This window comes from Etheostoma cragini, chromosome 24 (genome assembly GCF_013103735.1).
Source record: "Etheostoma cragini isolate CJK2018 chromosome 24, CSU_Ecrag_1.0, whole genome shotgun sequence".
Classification (NCBI taxonomy): domain Eukaryota; kingdom Metazoa; phylum Chordata; class Actinopteri; order Perciformes; family Percidae; genus Etheostoma; species Etheostoma cragini.
The window spans coordinates 6,657,064-6,681,660 of record NC_048430.1 but is presented as its reverse complement, the minus strand read 5'-3'; the positions used below and the strand labels follow the sequence as shown (position 1 = coordinate 6,681,660).

The following is a 24,597-nucleotide window of genomic DNA, read 5'->3' as shown; positions in this document are numbered from 1 at the left end:
GGAAGGAAGGAACACACACATGCAAGCGCACACGCCTGTCCTTAGGAGTGTTAACAACATTACTGATGCTAATTTTATCTTTTATTAAATTGAGCTGAAAAGCAAATAACACCAAAACTGAACTTTCCAAAAAAGGAACAGCATTGTGTTGTAGAGACAATCTTTAATGAAACACTTACTCCTACAATGTTAGCATTTATTAAACAACATAACACACAGCTAAGTAATTCATGTCTCCCCAGTGCATCATTCCTATCAGTGATCGGTGCCAGCAGCTGCTATATGAGCCAAGGCGAAGGTCCAATCAGTAGATCTTTTTGACTCAACGTTGCAGGTATAGTCACATCTAATGTAAGCATTTTAATTATTTTTCAACTAATCATAATTCTGGTGTTAATGGCTAGTTGCGGTCTATTGATTTAGCTACGATATCAAGTGGAATGATCAACATGGTTTCATTGTATTGTTGGGTATTTTCTGGCACATGAGGAGTACGTGCATCCTGCATGGACATCTGATCTGCTGTTAAAAAACAGAGCTCACACTCTCTCACACACACACACACACACACACACACACACACACACACACACACACACACAAAATCAAAGCAAATTTGTTCGATTCCCCATTCAATTACCAGTTCCCCAACAGTGGCTCCTTTCATTCCTTTGACAATAGAGCAGCACGCCCTTAGTCATATGGACAGGGACCTTGTGACGTTGTGATTCGCCAGGCTAAATGCAGACTGAGACTAGTTCCACATGCAACACAATGTGACACTTTTTACAGATGTGGCCCAGGGGATGTCATCATGAGTGCATGACAATAAAAGAGTCAACAGATTTTCAACACTTTCTTTGGAAAACCCACTAAGTGTTCAAAATCTCACTTTCAGTTTCAACCCCTAGACATTTGTCGCCAGCTGTGTAGCTGTGTGTAGAAACGCTTTAAAGCAGAAAACACACAAATGTGAATCATAATTACATTATTTCTAAGAGACAGAAGAATGCTTCACCAAACCTTTTCATTGGAATTGACACATGCACCTCAGAGTTGCACTGTATGCCATTGGTTGGACATGGATAATGAAGCACAACTATTTAGTTTTCATTTCACATGAATTGAAATTGCATTTTGTTAGTGACATGCCAATTCAAGTCTAGTAATTCAAGTAAAGAGCCCAGTGGAGGGCCAACCATACCTGTTCACACTCTAGCAGCAGACAGGCTCATTGTACCTCATTGGACTAAGTTAAAAACCTGCAAGTTCAAGGCTTCATTAGAACTTTTAATAAATTAGTTTATGACCGCATCCAAGCTCATTTAATAAATATTGAAGGCCATACAACGTTCTTCATTCCCTACAAACCTAAATCCAAATTCTGACAATATTTACCTGGTCAAATACAAAAAAAAGCATCCCCAGGGATTTTTGGCCTCAATATTTCAATAAAATTGGTCATTTTCAAACTGTACGCCTGACTACATCGATTACAATGTCCAATGTGGGGTGATAGCTTACCTTTGTCTATTTACAAACACCTAATTTGCCTGATTAATGGAGTTGGGCGTGCTCCCGTCTTCAAACGGAACTTCATGGTCCAGTAGATCTAATCAGGATTCCTATCGACACAGCTGCGCTGCCTCCATGCATCCTATTGGGAAATGACACTGATTCGACAAATTTGACTTTTCAGCCTAAATTGATGGCGAGTATTGTGAATATTGTGTGCACCAGATTACCAGCTACTATATTATAAACGGTGTACCTGGTCCTTACCTGCACGTTACCCCCTACAGCCGACAGCTCCGCCCATCCAATTGGCTGGATTAAATTCCTCTTCTGCACCAACAAATGAAAGCAGTTTGATGTTTTAAACTACTTGGGACTCCAAAAGAAGGGATACCATGACATCTGGTGGTAGAAAAAAATGAGTGCACAGAATTACTTCTGAAACCACACAACTACCCTACAGTACTCTATGTCTAAAAGTAGTTGAGCTGTTTATTTCAAAATGTTAAAGGCCTATTTTGGTACCCTGCCAGCTGTAGAAGCAATACTTAAATGACTATATGGTGTGGATCACGTGATACGTGCATGCCTAAATGTGCCCTGATGCTCCATATAAATTAAATTATGTTTAAAGTATGATACACATTTGAACTGTAGTTGGAATAATAAGAGTTGCCAACCATGACTACATTGTAGGCAACAATTGGATATAGATGGTTGTATGCAACATAAATATAACTATTCAAATGTAGTTACAATTGTTTCAGACACAGTTTATGATAGAATCTAGAGGTCTTGTAAGAATAGGGTCTTTGTGGTCTTTCTCCTTCTGTCTGCAACAAACTTTCTGCATGTTGACTACATTTATTCCAAATTAACTAGCCTACTTCCAGTGCAAGCCCACATATGCAGTCTGCCAGGGGGTCCAGGGAGGAAAACTCTGCCACTGATTTAGTCTGTTAAAAATGCCCAGTCTGATATTAATCACTCCCTACAGCTAATGGCACGATGCATGCCTCGCATCCACCCCTCAGCTACTGACAGCCATATTGAACATACCCACAATTAGCTCCATCAAGTATGAGACAGAGACTGAAAACCAGACCGGAAATTGGGCTTTTCCCCCTTCAAAGTAAAACACAACTATAGGTTGAGAGAAAATACAATAAGAAATTGTACAGATGCTTTTTTTCCAACTACACTTAGAGCTCTCCATTGTTGTAAAAGTGCCGTTATAGTCATTCCCTGGCTACAACGACAGTGCAGAGATAGGGGGTGGGTCCCAATAAGTTTGTCATTTGATCTCCTCGCTTCTTGCTTGAACAGGAAGTCGTTCTGGTCTGCATTCGTGAAGGCCATCTCAAAGCTGACCCCCGGAGGAGGGGGATCAAGAACTAGGGGGGGATCTCTGAGGAGCTATGGATGGATCTCCGATCCCTCAAGTTTCATCCCACCAAGAAAACACAAGAGACGCAAGGAAATCATGGGAGGAGAGAGGAAACAAGCAAATGTGTTTTGGACATCCTTTCCCCTGATGAGTCACATGAATTCGCCAGGTGCTTGGGTGGAGTTTGCAACCCTTTTAGCTGCACGGCTTCTGGGAAGGCTGCTCTCATGAAACCTTGCTCGATCACCAATGAGCAAGGTTTCATGAAAGCAGCCTTCCCAGAAGCCTCCTTGTTGCTCGCCCCTCAGTCCTCTGGTTAGAAATAAAGCTTTGAGATGGCCTTCGCAGAGAAGGGATGGAAACAACTTTTGGTTCAACAGAAGAGCGAGGAGCTGTCAAATAACAGACATGGGATGTCCCTTATGAGCAAGGATACACAAGAGCAGTCCTGATAGCCATGCTGCTGAAAGCTTACTCCTGCCCAACAGACCAAGACATAAGGGAAGCAAGTGAAGCAAACGTGGATGTATTTTAAGGACCTTGGACGTGCCCTTCGAGAGCACAAATGCGGACGACCCGGAAACGCTGACCAATAAAAGCAGACTAGGCTTTTTAAAGAGAGGGGAGTTTAAAGAGGCAGACGCTAAAACGGAGGGTTTCAGGCAGAGAATTAATACAGGTATACTTAGACAGACAGTATGAGAAAAATAATGTGCTTTTTCAACAATAAAGCATTTAAACATGTTCTAGTAGAGACCCCAAAATACAAGTATGAACCTGAAAATTAGCATAAAATGGGACCTTTAAGTTATGCTTTTCTTCATCTCATGCTTTCATGAGGCTTTTATTTTTAAAGTTGAGACCGGAAGCCGTAGTATTTTATACCGGCTGGCTCGACACTAGCACCCCAAATCGCCTTATGGTTAAGACTTCAACGGGTTTCCTATGTCTGTGGGAATTTGTTTCGTCAAATGCTCTAGCGTTAAGAGATAAGGAACGAAGACCTGAACGGATTTCTTAGCGTGGATATTTTGTCACGTTTGACGACAACAGGCTTTCTTAGTATAAACCTGAATATATTGGTACTTCGTATCCCCAGTGAGTTGCCTCTCGCTAGAACAAGGTAACGCTAAGCTTCTCTTTAAGTTTGATGCACAGCGGATATCTTCGTGTTCGACCAATTCATATTTTATACAGCACGATAAAAATGATGACTAAGTTGTGTCCCTTAAACTGCTTTTAAACGAACCGTAGCTGGCCTGACCTAATGTTAGTCACAATTTCTCGGTTGTTGTTTTTTTGTTTGCAGCTATAGTAAATTAATAATGGCCAAACATTTTAGGCTTTAAAACTTCAAGTGTTAGCTAGCTACGTTACGAGCGAGGCAAGCCTTGGCTGTGCTTGTCCCGTTATGTAGACTGCACCCACTAACTAGCATGAAAATGTCAGGCTATGAGTCTGTAACCGAGTGAAACTCCGAAATTTAGGCTTTTGACACGTGAAAGGTTTGTATTTCCCACTCGTTGCAGCTAACGTTATGCTGAAAGTGTAACCAATTAGATTAAATTGTGGTTAAGTTAGCGTGTAACGGAAGCCAACTCTCGGCGGGTAAATACGCAAGCTAATTGCTCACGAGCTACAAGTGGGCATGTCTTCGTCCGGAGTAGCGCTACAAACGCTCACATTAACGTACAGCTCCAATTATCAATGGGCTTCTTTAACTTTAACATTTTTCTTGAACATAACCCTTCTGTTTGCCGCACTGTTTATCTGTAAGTAACCTTGTAATCTTTGACTGTTGAGAGCAATATACTTACGTTAGTCTGTGTGAGGGTTATCATTGTTCTTTCTGTTTACCAATATGGTGTAGGATTCTTTTGATGGTCTTTTTTTTTTTTTTTTAGTTTCTGGACGTATTTTGAGCTGTGAGTTACTCCCTGGGCATTCATTTTAAAATAAAGCAGGTTGTGTCATTAACGTTATAATTGCCAATTTTCCTCAACAATGTTGAATAGGACTAGAACTGCATGCCGAATTTCCCCCAAGTTGAAGGATATAAGCTAACAGGACAACTGGCTGTTCGACCAGCAGTGCTTCCTGAAAATGTATTGATATGCAATAATTTCAATGACAAGTAAAGGAGGTTATCTACAAAACTGGTACCCAAACGGGTTGCTAGCCCGGCCCAGTGACAGAAAGCTCCCCCTCTGCAAATGTGTTTTGTAGCAAGACACAGTCAGCAGCAAATAATGATGCTGTTCAAGCAGGTTCTTCTCTGCCATTTTCTAATTAACCACTTTGTAAGCTTTAAGATTGTGTTATCAGCACTATAACTATCCCTGGATCATTTCAGTATCACGTGGCAGTTTAACCCAGGTCATTATCTAACTTGCAAACTTGTGTTTCAACTAGAGTGTACTAAGAATATGAAATGTATAGTGTGCATTGATGAGATGCATGGTGAAATAGATGGGGGAAAAAACTCTAGTGCAAATATATGGTAATTTGGGTCAGAAAGATTTTTTTAATTTTGATACAGTATAACTGATGATCATTTTACAGTGCGCATTAGTCATCAACACCTAATTGATAATTGACTGTCTTCCAGTTTTCTCTTCCATAGTATATGTTTTAAGGACTTTTTGCCCCCATAGGCGCGCTTGCGATAGTTACAGCAACATGAGATTGAATGTGAAACCACTTCTCTGTGCATCTATCTGCTCGGTTTTTCTGTGCATTGTAGTCAGGAACATATTTAGGAATGAAAATCGTTTAAGTTTAGTTTTTTCATTTTGTCAGTTCTTGGAAGCACTCGACTTTTGCTCAGTTCAGTAGGCTTTTTTTCCCCACTTCCTAAACTTTATGTTCTGTTATTTTCTGTTGTATGCATTGTCTACACCACTGAATTCAGGACTTGACTGGTATATCTGATAGATAGAACCCCCAAAAAAACGTTCAACTTGGATGGAAGAATTTCCGCCAAATTTGAAGACTAATCATTGTGGTGGATTGTTTCTTGCCAAATCATTTCGTTACAGAGAGAATACAAAAGTAAATCATGTTGTACGTAGGCATCATCTTATATTTTTTTCACCCATGAAAATGTGAAAATTTGTCTCTTCTGCTTTCAGGTCCTGGTATACAAGTGTTGTTGCTGTCCTGTGACGGATTTATCCTCTCAGCTGTTGTGCATAAAGAGGAGAGGAAGCAAAGATGCCAAAACCGGTAAGAGGCTAAAATGGGCTACATGAGAGTTGACATACAAATGTCAGCTGCTTTTATTATATGTTCTACAGAAGTATAGGTAAGAACCTTTTAAGCAGGAGCCCTATCAGGATATATGATATGAATCATCAGATTATAATTGCTTGTTTCTTCCTGCGTGTTCTGCTTGTATAATCTGAATCTTTCCAGTGGGTTTACACTACTTACGAATGCTACATTTGTGCATTCTGCGAAGTGGCAGTTTCATCCCCCTGTTTCACTCCTCATACTCCTCTTCCAAGTAAACAACAGCCGGAGTGTGAAATGAACTGCCTGGCCCACAGGCCTTGCAACTGCAACACTGCTGCCATTGTTGTTAAAGGGTGGAGTGAATGCCAGAGTCCTGGGATGTGAACAACACCAAAACAAAAGCAATTTGATGCAGTCTCTTCATGGCTGCCTTTCCCGCTGTTGTCCTGCTGGTTTTTCATCATAAACGGACTTACTTGGTTATAGCTGGGTTTGAGTCTGGGGATATTGCATGTTGCACAGTTAGATTACACTTTACAGGGCTATATTTTTCAAAGTGTAAAGTTGTCCAGGCCACTTGTCATTCAGGCAAAGTAGTGCGGGTTTGGCTTTTTCATTTGACAAACTCTGATCTACTAGACAAATTTTAAAACAAAGCTTACGTTACGTTTGCTTTAGAATTTCTTTCATGGAAAGTTTTCGAAGTGAAGTTGCTAAAACTTGCATCATTCCTAGGGACTCAGTACAGCAGGCTTCAGGCTTTACCACAAGTGAAGCATATCATCTCTCTTGAGGTGGTGGGTGTTTGTGGGTGGTGGGGTTTAGGAAGCTACAGAAGAGGAACAGCTAGGCCCTGATGTCATCCTCTACTTACCCCTCTTGACCCCTGAGTCACCAGGCCACGCAGTCATCCCAAAACAGCTCGTAGGACAGGGGAAGGCTGGCCGCTCAGCTCAGAGCAGCATATCTGTCACAGACAATAACTGAGAGGGAAAGTACAGCTTGTCACAGGGAGGCACCGACACAGTAAACAGAGAAAGCAAAAGCAGGGTCCATCAGACATGACCTTCTCTGGGATTGGTGCCAGACATAAAAAACACTTTTGGATTTGGCCTCTTATGCCTCAGTTTCAGCTTTCATCTGTAACCAAAGCATGAAAACAATCACAATGTTGAGTAACAGGAGTATGTTGAGCTAACAGTTTCTTTTCAAACACAGAAACGCGTGCCTTTTGCAGTGAACTATAGCATGTGGTTAAGGTTGTGGTGATATTACAGGTTAAGTGAGGTTTCAAAAAACAAACGAGTGAAACCAGTTGACTGTTTTGAGATTCATTTTATTATTTTTACATAAAAGCATGTAGACTTATGTGCATTATTACGCATAATTAAAGTTAAAATAATTAGACTGACACTCATAAGACGACAAAGCAACAAGGTATCTTCTATAGTAAAAAGGGCTATTCCACAGCTGAGGTTTACAGCCAACTGTAAACCATCCTGACTTTTGACAACTTTTTAGGTTGTGTAAACCAGCTTTTTATGACACCACATCATCCACTTCAAACCAATTTGAACCAGTGTCCTGGAAGGTGTTTGTTACTGTCGCACACTGCTGGCTTACGGAATCTGTTTACACTACTATGTCAACAGTCTGTAGGATTTCCGTCTTCAGTTTTTCCCGGAAGTGTCCGTAACGTACCGTTTTAATGATTAGCCGTTGATCATGAATTAGATTAGCATCCCTGTCTGATGGCATCAACATCACTGTGGACAAAGCACAAAACAGTCTGTGTCAGGTACACAATCGTAATCACAATTATTTTGGTTGAAATTGAATCACGATTATTTAACACAATTACTGACTTCTGGAAAGATGTTGTATTTATTGAACTTAAAAAAACATTGAAACAGTAAAAACACCTTGAATTGTTAAATATCCCTTAATTCTTTGACCGTTTACATTTTATTTTTCATTTAGAATACAAGACAAATAAGATTGAGTAAGAAAATGAGAGTTTATTTGCAAAACGTAATATGCAAAATATTTGTTTTTCCTGATTGCATTGTTTTTGTGATTATTAGGAGAAAAAATGGCGATCAAAATTTGAGTATTTGCAAAGCCCTAGTGTCAGGGGGTCTATGAACATATGATACACTTGTGTTTGGAGGCCAGGGTATGATGAGGTGATAGCAACCCACAGGAAGAGGTCCCTCACTTGCTTCTTGCTTGGGGCTGTTTTCCCGTTTGCTGGACAAGGGGCCCACTGTGTACATTGGGGGCCCAGTCTATGTCAACATCCTGTTTGTGGAAGTACAGAAGCATGACAAAGACAGGATTATCACTACAACTGAGGCGCTGTTAAGGCAGGAATGAGAACATGAAATTTGGGAATATTAGGAAAAAAAGAAAATGTGAGATTGGAATTTGTTGTAATGTTCAGGATGTACTCTTTAGGAATTTTAAGAGGTAGGGAAGTGGTGAGGGTTGTTGGTAGGAAAGAGTTGCAATATAGGTGCTGAGCAACATTAAAAGTCTGTTTGCCTGATGATTTGACCCTTGACCTCATTTACTATAAAAAAAGTTAGGTCCCGTTATTAAATATAGTAAGTATGACCATCTTTTTTACTCTTTATTATCCCCCTATTGTATCTTGTGAAATCACTGGAAAGTTTTGTTTAGTTTTTTTACATCTCTTTTACAGTTGACTGGACATGTAGATTTCTTTTGTCCTCCTGTGAAAGGGATGCTTCACACACAGCATTCACCTTCCCTTCCCCCAAAGGAGGATGTGTGTTTGTAGGTAGCAGTGATTCCTCCTACGCTCTCACTCCTCATTCCTTTCCTCCTCCCTTCCAAAGCCTGCCTCACCCTGCAGGGGGGTTAATCAGAGGGACAGACAGCTGCTCAGACCCCAGCAGACCAGATTAGGAACTCGACTGATTTGTGTCTGTGTGTGTGTGTGTGTGTGTGTGTGTGTGTGTCTGTTTTATGGCCTCTCTCAGAAAAGCTCCTCTAAACAGCTTACAGTAACTTAACAGCTGTACATTTAACAAAGGGCCTGTCTGAGTGAGAACTTGTCTTTGCAATTGAAATTGAGAAGGGGAGTTAGAAAAATCCTTTAAGGGCATCTAGAAAGAATAAAACCAATGTACTGTAAATGATTGTGCAACTGGTTTTGAGACTCACTGAGAGACTCATTGGCCTATCATCTTCCGTGGCCTCATTTGTTACTTGCTTGTCAAATCTTAAACTATACTCCCCCCCCCCCCCCCCCCCCCCCCCATTTGAGGCCTGTTTAGTGATACTGCAAATAAGGAAGAAAAAGCAAATAATAGTGTCATATGTATTCAGATACATTTTATTTATAGTATCAATTCACCACAAGAGTTATCTCAAGACACTTGACCGATAGAGTAGGTCTAGACCACATTCTATAATTTACAAGGACCCAACAGTTCTAGTAGTTCCCTCCAGAGCAAGCAACAGTATGACATTGGCGAGGAAAAACTCCCTTTAAGGAAGAAACCTCGGACAGAACCAGACTCTTTGTAAGCGGTGTCTAACGGCCGGTTGTGGTTGAAATGAAGAGTGGCAGTAACGGTCACAGTAAAAGATAATGGAACAGTGACTAAAAATGGTAGTTTGTAGTAGTTCATTGCATAGCAGGGCACTGCACGGCATTACAAGACAGAGCAGAGCGTAGCAGGATGTAGCAGGGAACAGCAAAGCATAGCAGGATATAACAGGGCATCGCAGGACGTATAGCAGTACCACGGCGACACTGCAAACATGATTTTAAAGCCTCGCTGATACAAGGAAACATGCTGGGGGGGAAAGAACATACGGACTCCGGGGAATGACTCCCCAGAGCTAGGTTAGTAACAAGTTTTTCATGGATGCACACAAATGGAAAGATAAAGGAGAGTGAAGCTCAGTGTGTCAAATACGAATGAGATAGGAAGAAACCCATGGTGTCAAATACTCCCAGCCTTAAACTTTGTCATATAGAAAAGGAGGAAGGTGGAAAACATTAAACTAAACAAGGGGGGAAATAAATCAATTAAAACATAGAAAAGCCTTGTCAAATCACTATTGCCTGCCACTAGCATAAAATTTACATGTAATGATGCTTTTTGTTTGTTGCTGACCTTGTATCAAAACATTAATTTCTTGGTTTTAGGTAAGTGGAAAAAAGAGAGATGAGAAAAGGATGGGGGGGGAAAAAAGACAAGGAGTTAGTGAGACAAATGATTTTCCTGCTGCTCATATACACTCTGCAGGGTACAAGATGTTGTAGGGGTAAAGTACAGCCATAAAGCACCTTAGCACATCTAAATATTAGCTGCAAATGTGTATTCATTATGTTTGCAAACATGAAAAATGTCGGCAAAGAAACTAAAACGCTATCTTAGACACTATGTTTCTAAGCGGAAAATGTTTTGGAACATGATTCAGTGACATCAATCACTTACACTACTTTTAGAGTTTTGCCTTTAGCAAGAGGTAAGTGTACATCATGACTCACTGGCTCCCTCATATGGCGCTGCTTCAAACCCACCAACTTTTTCTGGAAGTATACTATACACACTATAAATTGGGTAAATCTGATAACTTGTTAAATTGTCTATTTGTAGTTTACTGCTTGTATAACGCGTACCTCAAACTGATCTTACTCTCTTTTTAAATAGAGCAATTGGTTCATTGTAGCCCAGTCAGTTTGTCTAGTATCAGCCGACAGTGTCATATAAGGACAGGCTTACAAAAGATGCTCCTTCCAGACTTCTTAGTTGTCAGAGTGTGTGATTAGCTGTGTCAGTGCCTCGGCATGTTGTTGTCCCTCTTTTCCTCCCTCTCTCTCAGCAGGAGAGATAGGATTAACTGACTGTCTGGTCCATACTGGATTCCACCTCTCTCTGCTCCGTGGATTGGCTATGTTTTGGCAGAGACACACACACATGCAGCACAAAGGTTGGCCCTTTCACAGCTGATTACTGATGGCAGACGGGCCCCACACAAATGCAGGGAAGGGACATTCAAGGCCGGTCACTTGGGAACCCCAGCTCAGCACAACATTCTCCATAACTACTCCTATCCCAGAAAGTCAATGAGGCAGCTAGTCTTAATTCACCAGTGAACCATGAACAGTTTTTTTTTTTTGGTCAGTGTGTTTATCAGGGGCTTGTATTGTGCACTTGCAAGAGTTGATTAAGATGTTCCCCTAGTAGTTTTGCGTGATATCATTTAGTGTGATATAATTTGTGTGCCACCGGCCCAGTTAGGTTCTTTTCCACACAAACAGCTGACGGGAGGGCTGTTTAGTGAGGAAGCTGAGCTGTCATACAGGTGCACTTCTCTGAGTAATGGATCCGTTTGTTTGAAAGTTGTGTATTGTACAGCATTCCTAAAGGCCAACTGCAGTAGTATGACATGGGGCGCGGTGACCTTTAACTTTATAGTAGCTTCTTACGGAGTCTAAATTGTTTCATTTCTGGGATTGTGCAAGTGCTGCCAGAAATTCCGCTGGATGTCCCTTATTTTTGGCAGGATGTTACTCACCTTCTGCTTTGTGTGTGTTGTAATTCTAAACTCCGGTGGATTTCTGAGGACTATGGTTAACTGCTCCTCATATGTCTGCGGGTAAATCCAGACAACTAGCTAGACTATCTGTTCAATCTGAGTTTTCTGTTGCACAACTAAAACAACCTTTGAATGTACACATGTTCCAGCAAAACAAGATCCTTCCCACAACTATTTTGCAGAGGCACCATCATTGTCATTCTTCTTTATTTTGATCTCCACTGCACACACTTATAAATGTTCAGGACTGCATCTTCCATGGTTGTGACACTGTGGCTGTGAGAAATATCTGCCTGGGTGAAATCAATACCAACGTCACTGTCCTGGCTGGTAAGCATGGCTTTTGTAGCTGAACTTCCTAAAATGTTTCCTGACCGTTAAGTGCTGGCTGAAAACTCTAGATTTTGCAGAGCAGGCAATTTTGTTCATGCAGTGATTATTTTGGAAATGTTAAAATGTTTAAAATGTTAATTGATCGATCTTCGTTTGTACTGAATGTGTGTGCATGTCTTTCCTATTATTTGTTGCCCGCTGGCAACTCCTAAAAGCTTAGGACAGTCACTTTAAAAACCATACAAGCCTGTTTCATTAGATAAACCCATCCAGTCTTGTCCATCACACTGAACTCTAATTCCACCTATTTGCCTAAAAAACCAACTGAGTCCCTTTCTTTTTCCTCCCCTGCAGATAAGTTGCACATACATTGTGGTTTGATTTCCCAGACATGGATTATGTCTAGGTCTTAATGCAGAGTAATTATACAGTGCCTCTTTGTGTGGAATCTTCATTGAATAACGCATTGGCAACAGAAATAGCAGAGATTGTGTCTCTAAGAGCACACACTAGAGAAACTGCATCCATTAAAAATGGACCCCGACTGAAGGCAGAATACAATCATTTAGTCACTTAATCTTTTCCCCAGGAAGCTGGCCACATTTTCCAACCAAAATAAAGCTTGGCCATAAGCAGGTTAGATTATGAACATGGGGCAGGCATACAGTTAAGTAAAATAATGTTGAATAAATGGAGTAAGTAAGTTTAGGCCTGGCAGGAGTGTTCGTGCGAGAAGTCTTTAACCCTGTTTTCACCTGGCATTAATATCCGTGCAGTGGACAGCTCTAAGTACAGGTGAAAACACTCTCAGGAACCACTGAGATTGGCTTGCAAAAAAACGCTTTTGGAGGTGGTTTGAGTCTTATCTGTCCACATTCTAATAGCAGTGAGAACAGAAATGTGTCCTGTGTCAACATTAAAGACTGCCTGAAATACGTAGGCTAGCCTACTCAAAGTATTTCTCATGTCTTACGAACCACTGAGTGAGTTGTGGTTTTGATGTTATTATCATATTCTTTTATTATCATGTCAGGGTTTTTGTTCCTGCATGCTGCCTGCTCCTATATCCCCCGCTGTCTCAGTCTCTCTGCAGCGCTGTTGCCTTGAAAATACCGTTATTTTGTTGTTTTAAAAAACGTCCCCAAATTCAAACACAAAGACAAACGTGCTAAGAGCTGAACATAGACTTCAAAAAACATCTTTCGCTCCTGCACCGGTCCTGCCACCCGTCAGTAGATCTCCTTATGACGTATGGGTGCACGATTCAGAAAATGTCATTCAATAAATGTAGTTGCTTTTCCCATGTGATAGTATACATGCCATTACAAAAGAAAAAACAAACAAAATACATTTTGGGAATTCTATGGATCGATTTTGAATCTGTAGAGCTTGAGTCACCATACGAATGAATTGTTTTTTTTTGTTTTTTTTTGTTTTTTTTTGCACACCCCTCTTGTGCACCTTTTTTATAAAGATTATGGTCTGCACACGGGCAGACTGTGGGCAGCGCTTTTTCATTTTTCACTTGATTTATGTGAAAGTAACAACTGACATAGACACACAACCAGCCTATATACAAATGAAAATGATGTACATGTTTCTTTGCATATGGAGCGGGGAAGTAAGATCCAATCATAAGTGTTTACTGAGGATGCATTTGGAGACACATTCTACAGACAGGTGAAAACACATGCACCTAGAGCTGTCCACTTGCGATCGGATCACTCATATGGGATTTTAATACCAGGTCAGTACAGGCCCTATAATGTAGTGAAAGTGCTGCAACTTTTCATGGGTAATTAATGAGTGGGAGACAGAGGCCAATGCATTGTGGTCTGGGCTCCATGTGGTGCGGGAAGTCCCGCTATGTGCTGTATAGACAAGAGTTTCATGGATTATTCATTGCAGGGATATTGAGAGAAATGGAGAGGGGTAAAGACCATGAAAAACTATTAATAGGAGAGGGAGAGAAATGCAAAGTTAGCCTTCCTAAGGTTTTGTGTATAATTGCAAAGTGGAAAAATAAGTTTGTTCATTCTGTCTCATTTCTTTTCCCTCCTATTCTGTATGGTTGGTTCATCTACAGTAACTGCGCTGTAAAGTAATCTCAAAGGGTGTTCACCCCAGATCATCTCTCTAGCTTCCTGTTGCACTCAATCTCCACCACTTTTTTTCTGCACTCTTGCTAAACTTTTTGCATTTGCACTCTCACATTGCCTCTTGTCTTCCTCTCTACCATACACTTCCCTCTGTCTCTCTTCTTGCGTTGTAAACCACTACTAAAGCAAAACACAGCTAAGTGTGTGCGTAGGTGTGGGAGGAAGGATGTGAGATGCCTCGGAGGTAGGACCCACTGTGTTCTGTGCCCTCAGTTGCTGCTGGCCTACCGCCATTGCCTTTTACTGCAACCAATGACTGAGTTTTATCCTCTGCTCCACCCCCAACAGAGGTCCTGGAGTAGTAGTATGCTTTGCCAGAGTTAGCAAGCCCCACCTTTCAGTGTAGGATGGAAGGTGGGGGAGAGTTGCAAGTTTACACAGCCCTTTTACAAAACCTGGGTTGGGATTGACAAATTGAATACTGAGCAATCATGCTTCCATTCTCTTCTGCAGGAATTCTCTAATTTCTTGGGAGATTGTGTTCGATTTAGTTTGACGGAAGCACTTCTGCGTTGTCAGTAGTGTTAATACATGTGCGCTACAGCCTCTAGTATACTTATGTTTAACTTTTTATTTCATGACAGACAACAAACTTATTAATGTCATAGTAAGCACAGACAGCTGCACTCATTTCTACCTCCGATTTGAAAGTATGAATAGTCCTGATATTTTCATTTTGCATTCATTTGATAGTAGAGGTACAATCAGGAAATGTGGGAGAGGGGTAAGACATGCTACAAAGGTCCCAGGTGTGAATTGAACAGCCATGCATCTGTCCCACTAGGCATTATGTTTAAAAAACAAAGCTAAAAAGACAAGTTACTTCCAGTGATATTTCCTGATTGATGATTTAGATTAGTGAATGTGTAGACAAAATAAAATTAAAATAAAGGCCCTCATAGTAATGAGCTCAAGGCTTAGGTAGACATATTGTAGAATGGCAGCAATTGTCCTAGGCATATTTGGCCAACCCACTTACTGGTATAAACAAAATGCTGTAAAGCTTTTTCAGAAGTTGACTTTTTGGCCTTATTTTAAAATCCTCACTGCAAACAAAACGATGTGCAGTTGAAAAAGTAGAGAGAGGATATTGTTACCTTTTTTTTTTATTGAGAATAGTCAGGCAACAGTGCTGCATCTAATCACTCTTCATGTAAAACATTGGCTTGTGGAATATGGAAAATAAAATAACTTTTTTGTTGTTTGGTTTCTAGATCAATGTCCGTGTGACCACCATGGATGCAGAGCTGGAGTTTGCCATCCAACCTAATACAACAGGAAAACAGCTTTTTGACCAGGTGAGCATGGGTGACATAATAACCACATTTGTCGACTGGTTACTGCTTTCCAAAGAGCTACAATTATGTATGTAGGCATTCTGCTGGTTAACCATGATGTTCCTGGTTCAATTCTGACCAGGGTCTTTTTTGGCACGTCAACAACCTATCTTTTTCCAAGAAAGAACAGTCCCACACTTATTTGTCACCTCTGCATTGGTTTATTTGGTCGGTCGAATTTTCTGTCACAAGAACCGTTCTCAAGACACGTAGTAAAATGGTATAGTGTATGGTGCTTAAATATATATCATGATTACATGATGATCCACAGCTGTGTTGGAAGTGTGTCCATGATTGCACAGGAAAATAAAATACCCAATCCTCTCTGATTAAAAACAAAACCATTTTTAAAGTCAGTGGTACATAAACAAGACACAACTCAAGTATATAATAAACAACTGCCCTTCTCTTGACGACCCAACTGCAAGATTTCCAATTTCTTCTTGTTTTATTGTCAGGTGGTGAAGACAGTGGGACTGCGGGAGGTCTGGTTCTTTGGACTACAGTATGTGGACAGTAAGGGCTACAGCACTTGGCTCAAACTCAATAAGAAGGTAGGTCTTCCTCTACGTTTATCTTATCCTTTGTCATAACTACCAAAAACAGTTTTTATTTACACGCTTGTTCTTTCTTTTACTATCTCTCTGTCTCCTTCTCTTTTTAATGCTTGGTCAAGGTCTTTTCTTCTTGGCTTTCCTTCACATATTGTGTGTGGGGGTGGGTGGGTGTTTGGCACATGCGATATCCATGTGATGAATATGCTTGTTTAGTACATATCGTTGTATGACACAGGCTGGTAAATGGTTGGTCGGATGGTGATTTATTTTTTTATTTTTTTTCTCCTTTCCATCCAGGTGACCCAGCAGGATGTGAAGAAAGAGAACCCATTGCAGTTTAAGTTCAGAGCCAAGTTCTTCCCTGAGGATGTCTCAGAGGAATTAATCCAGGAGATCACACAGAGACTCTTTTTCCTGCAGGTATAAAGCCACTCACTAGTGGATTTTCCATCCAAATGTAGTGCAGATTTAGGGAGGAAAGCAGTGTTGAATACAATAAATAGGTTCCATTTGTTTACTCCTTCACTCCCTCCATTTCCACCAGGTGAAAGAGGCCATCTTGAACGATGAGAACTACTGTCCCCCAGAGACAGCTGTGCTTCTGGCGTCATACTCTGTCCAGGCCAAGTATGGAGACTACAACAAAGATGTCCACAAGCCTGGGTATCTTACCCATGACAGACTGCTTCCTCAGAGGTGCCCAGAATTTCTTTTCACAACTTATGAGGGCAGCTTTGGCTCAGTGGCTTTTGGCTTTTGGCCCTGCAGTCTCATGTAAAAGTATCTTGGGAAGATACTGAACCCCGAGAACCCTGAGCTGCGCTATCAGACTCTAAATGTGTGAATGTCTGTCTGATGCGCACCCAGTGCGCCAGCCTCGACCACAGTGTATGAATGTATGTGAATGGTTCCTGTACTATGTAAAAGCACTTTGAGTAGTCGTTAAGACTAGCGCTACAAGTGCTACATAAAAAAAAAAGAGTCCATTCATGTTTACATTTATATTGCTCTGATGCGAGCCAAAGTGTTGAGTGTTTGCATCTGTTGAAACCTGTGGAATGTCTCGCTCCCTGTTAGAATTTTCAATGATTTCCTCTTCAGGAAACAATTCTGTGCTGTTAAACATCCCTTTTGGTAAAGTCATTGTGTTTGTGAAAACAGAGTCCTGGAGCAGCACAAGCTGACCAAGGAGCAGTGGGAGGACAGGATTCAGACTTGGCACGAAGAACACCGAGGAATGCTCCGGTATGTTTAAATCTGTCCTGTAAACGCCTTAGAGAGACAAAGAAAAATTGTACCGCAGTGTAGGTGGCCTTCTGTCATTTTAGGAAGTTTAACCATATCTATATAATTATTCTAGAGGGCTGTACATGGCCAAAAGTTGACCTACCAAAAGTTTACTTATTTTTATTGGATCATATGAATACTTGGTAATTTGCTTTAGAAAAATAAAATTTACACAGATTTGATTCTGTTTTAACAATAATAATGTGTACATTTTCTAACAAAAACAAAATCTATAATCTTCTGACTCCTGCTAATGTTCCTCCTTTCCAGAGAGGACTCTATGATGGAATATCTTAAAATCGCCCAGGACTTGGAGATGTACGGAGTCAATTACTTTGAAATTAAAAACAAGAAGGGCACACAGCTGTGGCTGGGGGTGGATGCCCTTGGCCTCAACATCTACGAACACGAAGACAAGTAAGCGACACACACAGACACAAACACTAAAAGGTTTGTAACAGAGTTTATTTACAAAATAGTGAACACTGATAAGTTACCATCAAGGCTGAGACATGTTAAGACCTACGCTTTCAGATTCAAATACCAGTTTCTTTTCCCCCAAAATGGATGTCCTGATTTGGTCTAAATCCAGTTACATACTACCACATGCTTGCAAAGGTATCGGAGCTGTGGTTTGCGGTTATGACAGTGTGCCATGACCGATGTGTGCTAACTTGTGTCATCATAACGGTGTCTGTTGAACCTGCTGTATCACCCAACCTCACAACAAGATCAGAGTCTTGAGTATGCTTCCATTCCCTGGAGATTATTGTTTTTGGATTATTTCTCATTAGAGTATAGGTTTGAATGTTTTTATAGATGTCCAAAAACTTAAAGTGCTCATGTTATGCCTTTGTTGACATTATAGGTTTACAAAGTGAAAAAGTCCAAAGTCACCCCCCAAAGAAAGCACTGTTCACTAACTGCTCCAAACAGCTCTATTGTAGTCCAGCCCTTACTTCCATGAAATTACTTAGTAACACACGTTATAATGCTCGCCTAGCTGCTAGCGTGGCATTCCCTCATACTCTGCAACTGATTTAGCTAGTAGTGCTTACTGCGTATGTGCAACTCCCAAACGAAGAGAGATGCCTCACTCTGTAGCTAAGACAGAGAGCTAAACACGGTTAGAAAAGAGGCGCTGCAGCATGTGCAGATGGCTGCTAGCTGGTTGGGGCCTGACTGTGGATGTGTTACGGGCCGGGGCTGTAATGGTAGGAGATGGTTGCTAGCTGGCTGGGGGCTGACTGTGGATGTGTCCCCGGGGCTGATGTCAGCTCTCATCCCGACTGAAGTCTTGCAGCGCCGGGAGACTGAGGCAGAAAATGGGTGTGCTCACTAGCTAAATTACCATTAGAAATAAGACCAAGATATGTACTTGGTGGGACGTTTTACAGTTTTGTTATTTGATATTACCCAGACTAATGTCAGCCACAATATCTTTGTTTTCTCGCTTTGTCTAAGGCATGATGGTAACATAAGATGCACAATGTTCAACAAGTTTAAAGGAAGCAAAGGTATTTTTAGAAGTGAAAACTAAGGTAGAGGTGTCGAAAGGATGACTGTCCATTGTAGAGGAGTCTTTCCTGTCCTCTCTGGTCAAAGATGTTTTCCCTTTTGAGGAAGAAAGTATAGATTTAATCACTGATTATATATAGATTATTGTATAGATTTAACTCTTGTAGCATATGCTCTCACTACTTTCCCTTTCCTGTCCGTTACCTGAGGTCATCACAGCTGCCATCCTTTTCTTGTCTAGGTGATAGGAAGGAAACAAAAGAACCCTAGACAGCAACATTGTCATTATCACACACCCAACACACTGTGTGATTCTTGGCAGAAGTGTTAAGTTTTATCGACCTACTTCTCTTTCCTTTCACTATTCTTAACCACTTTACTGAAAATTTATATTTGACTTGTAAATTCAGTAGAAGTGTAAAGTGGTCCATTCATACTAGGCACTGTCTGTGTAACACCCTGTGCTGCATATCATCATGTGAGTGGGACACTGAAGTTGAAATGTTTATTTTCTCAGGTTAACACCAAAGATTGGCTTCCCCTGGAGTGAAATTCGAAACATCTCTTTCAATGACAAGAAGTTTGTCATCAAACCTATTGACAAGAAAGCACCTGTGAGTGTCAAATTGAAAAGTTTAGAAACATCCAATATTTGACTTTGTGTGTATACAAAGAACATGTTCTTCACATTAAAGGATATATTTTCTCTCCCCTCTCTTTCTTAAAACATGTAGGACTTTGTGTTTTATGCCCCGCGGCTGCGCATCAACAAGCGTATCCTGGCATTGTGTATGGGTAACCACGAGTTGTACATGAGGAGGAGAAAGCCCGACACCATCGAGGTGCAGCAGATGAAAGCTCAGGCCCGCGAGGAAAAGCACCACAAACAGATGGAGAGGTACTGAAAAGGAATACTGTGAACCCATGTTGTCATTTTTGTTTGTTCCTAAGGTCATAAAAAGTCTGACGTCGTCATACTCAGTTTCTAGTCAGAATGTGAGTCTGATACTGCTCCATAGGGCTGTGATTATGGGGCGTGTTTCAACCAAAATGCCTCTCCACTCAATTGGATAGACCTACAACCAATCAGAGCAACGGAACTCAACTATTAACAGAACTAACCCCCGATGAGACAGTGCATCATGTCCATAGCAACGACTCCTTGCACATTGCGCATCCGTCCTAACGTCCAACTTTAGACTTGTTTTTGAAGTGGAAATATCATTTATTTTGTGTAAATATGAATGTGGATAACATTAGTGATAGTGAGATGCTTGCTACGTTTGCATTTCTAGAGATGAATTGGCAAAAACACGTTATTTCTCTGATTTGCGCCTTTGTTCTAACTCCGCTGGGCGATCTCTCTCTTCAGTCACTCTCTAGCTATCTCTCTCCACCATGTAACGTTACTGTGTTCTGGGTGTTCGCTGAGGCTCGGTCTAAAACTCTGCCATGTTGTACAGCTGTTTGTAACGTAGAAATAAGCCGAGCTGAGACAAGCCGGTTGAGGATATTAAAATGAATGTGCTGTCAATATCTTCTGAAACAGACGCGATGGCGGAATCTACGCATCTCAATTCCCCAGCGGCAGCCACCCTTAGTTGTAAATGAATTCAGCGCAAGGGCTCTTTGGTGACGCGGTTGATTACTGTTAATCATCTGTCATCGTATAAAGCCCGCTCTGACTATTTGATTGGTCCAAACAGCTCTTGTTTGAGCATAGTTTCTGAACAATGGATCAAGTCCAGACCGAACTTCCTGACCTCAAATGTTGTGGGTGGGGATAAGTTTGACTGGCATCCAGGCTACAATAACCCCCCACTTCACTGACTTTTGACAAAACATAAAAACATGTCCAAACAGAAGTTGCAAATTTAGCTCTCCACTAGAGGGCAACATACATTATCCTAGGCAAAAGGAGTGCCTGCGTATTTTATACAGGTCATAATAATGCAAAGATACTGAAAGATGCTGTTACTAAATTCTCAGGGCTCAGCTAGAGAATGAGAAGAAGAAGCGAGAGTATGCGGAGAAAGAGAAGGAGAGGATAGAGCGGGAAAAAGACGAGCTCATGGAGAGGCTGAGACAGATTGAAGATCAGACGATGAGAGCTCAGAAAGGTACCTTTTTTTTTTTTTCCTTTCTTCTTTTTATCTATCCATCTGTTCATTCATCTTTGCGGCTGCCTTCTTCTCCCCTCCTTGTGTCTGTCAAATCGGAGAATTTCTTTAGGGCTGTAATTAAGGCCAAAGACAGGTCTGTTCATCATACTTATCATAATTAACTGAAAGGTTGATCTCTCTTTAATTTCTCCGGTTGTTTTCCCATTTGTGTTTTAATCAAAAAGTTGTTTTTTCCTTGCACCATGTCCGACTGAGGTTAGACCTAATGAATGCCCCATCAGTTCAGATTGATTTCCCTCATCGACAGTACCTCACCTGAACAGTAACTACTAGCAGAGATCCTACTGAAGTTTTAATCTGAAATGTTTATAAAATCAAATTAAAACAAAGATGATGTGTAACATGTCTGTGTGTCTGCCCTTCCGCAGAACTTGAGGAACAGACTCGCCGGGCCTTGGAACTGGAGCAGGAGAGAAAGCGAGCGAGGGAGGAGGCCGAGAGGCTTGAGAGAGAGAGGCAAACGGCTGAGGAGGCCAAGGCAGAACTGGCCAAACAGGCCGCAGACCAGCAGAAGACCCAGGAACAACTGGTGCGTGTGTTTGTTTTTACTGATGGTGTTAGCAGTTACAAGTTGGCTTATGTGGATTTATGTGTTTGCTCACTGGTGTGTTATGGATAAATCAGGATGAGCACATTCTTGTGTGTGTAAATGTAGTGTGTATCAGCAAGGTCTCTATTTAATCCCAGGCTGCTGAACTGGCTGAATTTACAGCCAAGATCGCTCTCCTGGAAGAAGCCAAGAGGAAGAAAGATGATGAGGCAACAGAATGGCAGCATAAGGTACAGGACCCCCCCCAAAATCATACATAGGCCTTCCTCAGATGATTTTACACTCATGGTCTACCAGCATATATATATATTTCACTCTCCCCTGCCTGGTATGAATTCAGTGTGTCTTTTTCTCACCCTGTCCCTCTCAACGCCCTCACCTGCAGGCTCTGTTGGCCCAGGATGACCTTGAGAAGACCAAGGAGGAGTTGAAGTCGGCAATGACTGTGGTGCCAGCGCCTCTGAGCGGCCATGCTGAGAGTGAGCATGATGAGCAGGATGAAAACCATGCGGAAGCCAGTGCCGAGCTCTCCAATGAAGGCGTCAGCCAGTTAGACCTTCGCAGTGAAGAGGCGCGCGTCACTGAAGCCCAGAAGAACGAACGGGTCAAGAAACAGCTGCAGGTGAGAACAAGGGATAAGGGGCATCCTCTGGGTATAAATTAGCCTGCCATTGAAGTCGTCTGGCATTTTTCGTTTAAGGGCTATGTCAAAACATTTGACATATCACAATGTTGGTTTCCAAAATGATCTGAACCTGGGAACTGCTTTTCCCATGTTCAAAACTTTCACATTCAATGTAAAGTTTATTTAAAAACAAAAAAACAAAAACAGCATCTGATAAATGATACCCCCATGTAGGAAGCAACCTGGGGTGGAAATTAGTAAAACTTACTTTATGAATGAAACACTTAGAATAAACAATGTAAATCTGTTTAAACAAAAATCCTTCCTTATTTTTTATTTGAATTTTTTACCAAAAGACATTTGGGTCTCTCAAACACAAATAACAAGGTTATATTATTTTCTAGCAGCAGTTTTTTTGCAAAGAAGAAACACCAGCCAAGAAATGGCATATAAGGGTAAGATAAGGCCTACTTCTCTGTCCATTCTTTAAACTCCTGCTTTAAACAGGAGTCAATGTGCTTGCTTAGACTGTAGCCTGGCTTTAAGAAAGAATTTAATTCAAGTAATTATTGAATCGATCACATTAAAGTACATCAAATCTCTCCATATCGTTCCTAACTTAAAATATATTCCAGGGCCTGTAGACCTAAGCCGGGCTACTGCATAAGCCAGGACTTGAAGCTATGGCAAGAAGAATTCAGCAGCAACCAAATGGTTTTATTAACCTTAATGTCCCCCTGCTTTAGTATTTAAAGTAAGTTGAACTGCACCTCTTTTTGGAAGGATTTATTAATATTAAACCCATGGCCAGAGGCTGTAGTTTTGCGTCAAACAGATGTTTACTTTTGAGGCGTGTTTTCCCATTTTTGCCCTTCTGCACCGGTGTCCTGTTTTTTTCTTCTCACTTTTCTTTTGTGCTACCTCTGTGCCTCTTTATTGTTCTGTTTTGCCCTTTCATTTTCTATCCTCATCTTGTCTTTTTTATCCATCTTTTTCATTCATCCTTCTCGTCCTCTTATCCTTCCTTCTTGTTTATTATCCAGACATTAAGCTCAGAGTTGGCCGATGCCAGAGATGAAACCAAGAAGACCCAGAATGATGTGCTACACGCGGAGAACGTGAAAGCAGGCCGAGACAAATACAAAACGCTGCGCCAGATTCGACAGGGCAACACAAAGCAGCGCATCGACGAGTTTGAGTCCATGTGAGAACAGCACCGCTCTCCCCTCGCCCCTCTTTCCCTGAGGGGTACCTGCTCCTGAACCTTTCCCTCAGCGGCTGCTCATTTTCATGGACAACAGATGCTGCCATCCTTGTAGTCCCAAGTCCCCCTCAACACCCCCAGGCAATCTTGAGAAATCATCTTGTCAAACTTTGCCAAAGTCCTGCCCTACATCTCCTATCTGACAGTTACAGATATTGAGTTGCCTGTACGCCACTCTGAACAAGCAAATATCATCGTACTGCAGAGATCATGTGAAATCCTTAAACACAGGGGAAAAGAGAAACTGTTAAAACCAAAATGGAAGCAATTAGATTTTTTTGGGGGGAGAAAACATGGCCATAGAAAGCTACTGTTTTTTTTGTTTTTGTTTTGACGACTTGTATGCAATAGTTGAGTATGATCCCATGTCTTCAGTTAAAGATCCTCCTTGTTTTTAAGTTGTCTCCCCTCTAACCCTTAACTGCTTTAGTTTGACTCGTTTTATTGATGAAACCGTTCTTTTTAGTTGTCTGTTGAACACATTTAGCGGCAGGCTATGAATAAAAGACTGGAGTTTTTAATTCAGCGTCCAAGCGCTGCTTATGTTGCATCATATTAAAACATATCATAAGCCATGATAATACTCCTAGCGTCTGAGTCATTATAGAGCTGAGCTAAGGACATTTCACTCTATTCAGTCAATTGAAACTGTTAACGTGGCATCAATAGGTTTATATATTTTTTTAAAAGCACAGCAATATTTGAATAGTTTAATTCCAGGCTCAATATCCAGAATATCAATAAATTTATTGACTTTTGTACGGACAAGAGCCACCCAACTTGTGACATGGCAGGTTTTGATCAACGAATGTAGCAAAGGTAACAAAGGGAAAGTGTTTGTTTTTTTCACGCAGAGGATATAGGATAGCATGTAATGAGCTTGTGCCACAGAGCTATCATAAGATAAGCTAATTTGTGTGTGTGGGGTTGCATCTCAGTGTTTCATTCCCAGTCACCATAGATGGTTTTCTCTGCCTACCAGCTCACAAAGGAAGCCATGGTATTAAATGGACAGACAGAGGAACGGAGAGCTGAGTACTGTGTGTGTGTGTGTGTGTGTGTCCGTGT

At 41.2% G+C, this 24,597-nt stretch overlaps 1 protein-coding gene across 4 annotated transcripts; it reads left to right on the top strand.

Moving 5' to 3' along the window:
• Positions 1-3,781: 3,781 nt before the first annotated feature.
• LOC117939361 (radixin-like) lies at positions 3,782-24,210 on the top strand. Of its 4 annotated transcripts, none has more exons than XM_034864636.1 (15): positions 3,782-4,020; positions 6,032-6,127; positions 15,423-15,506; positions 16,004-16,099; positions 16,400-16,522; positions 16,647-16,798; positions 17,264-17,347; positions 17,660-17,806; positions 19,425-19,521; positions 19,642-19,805; positions 20,897-21,027; positions 21,459-21,619; positions 21,778-21,870; positions 22,026-22,262; positions 23,309-24,210. In XM_034864636.1, the coding sequence occupies exons 2-15, from the start codon at positions 6,116-6,118 to the stop codon at positions 23,471-23,473; spliced, it is 1,746 nt and encodes a 581-aa protein (XP_034720527.1). In that variant the 5' UTR covers positions 3,782-4,020; positions 6,032-6,115; the 3' UTR covers positions 23,474-24,210. The 4 variants fall into 4 exon arrangements, with proteins under 4 accessions (XP_034720527.1, XP_034720528.1, XP_034720529.1 ...); XM_034864637.1 differs by having other exon boundaries at positions 3,787-4,000; positions 6,034-6,127; XM_034864638.1 differs by lacking the exon at positions 3,782-4,020 and adding an exon at positions 4,656-4,674 and having other exon boundaries at positions 6,034-6,127.
• Positions 24,211-24,597: the final 387 nt, after the last annotated feature.

Coding starts and splice junctions, on each gene's coding strand:
- LOC117939361 (XM_034864636.1), top strand. Junction 19,806..20,896: donor CACCACAAACAGATGGAGAG/GTACTGAAAAGG, acceptor CTAAATTCTCAG/GGCTCAGCTAGAGAATGAGA. Junction 21,871..22,025: donor CAACAGAATGGCAGCATAAG/GTACAGGACCCC, acceptor CCTCACCTGCAG/GCTCTGTTGGCCCAGGATGA.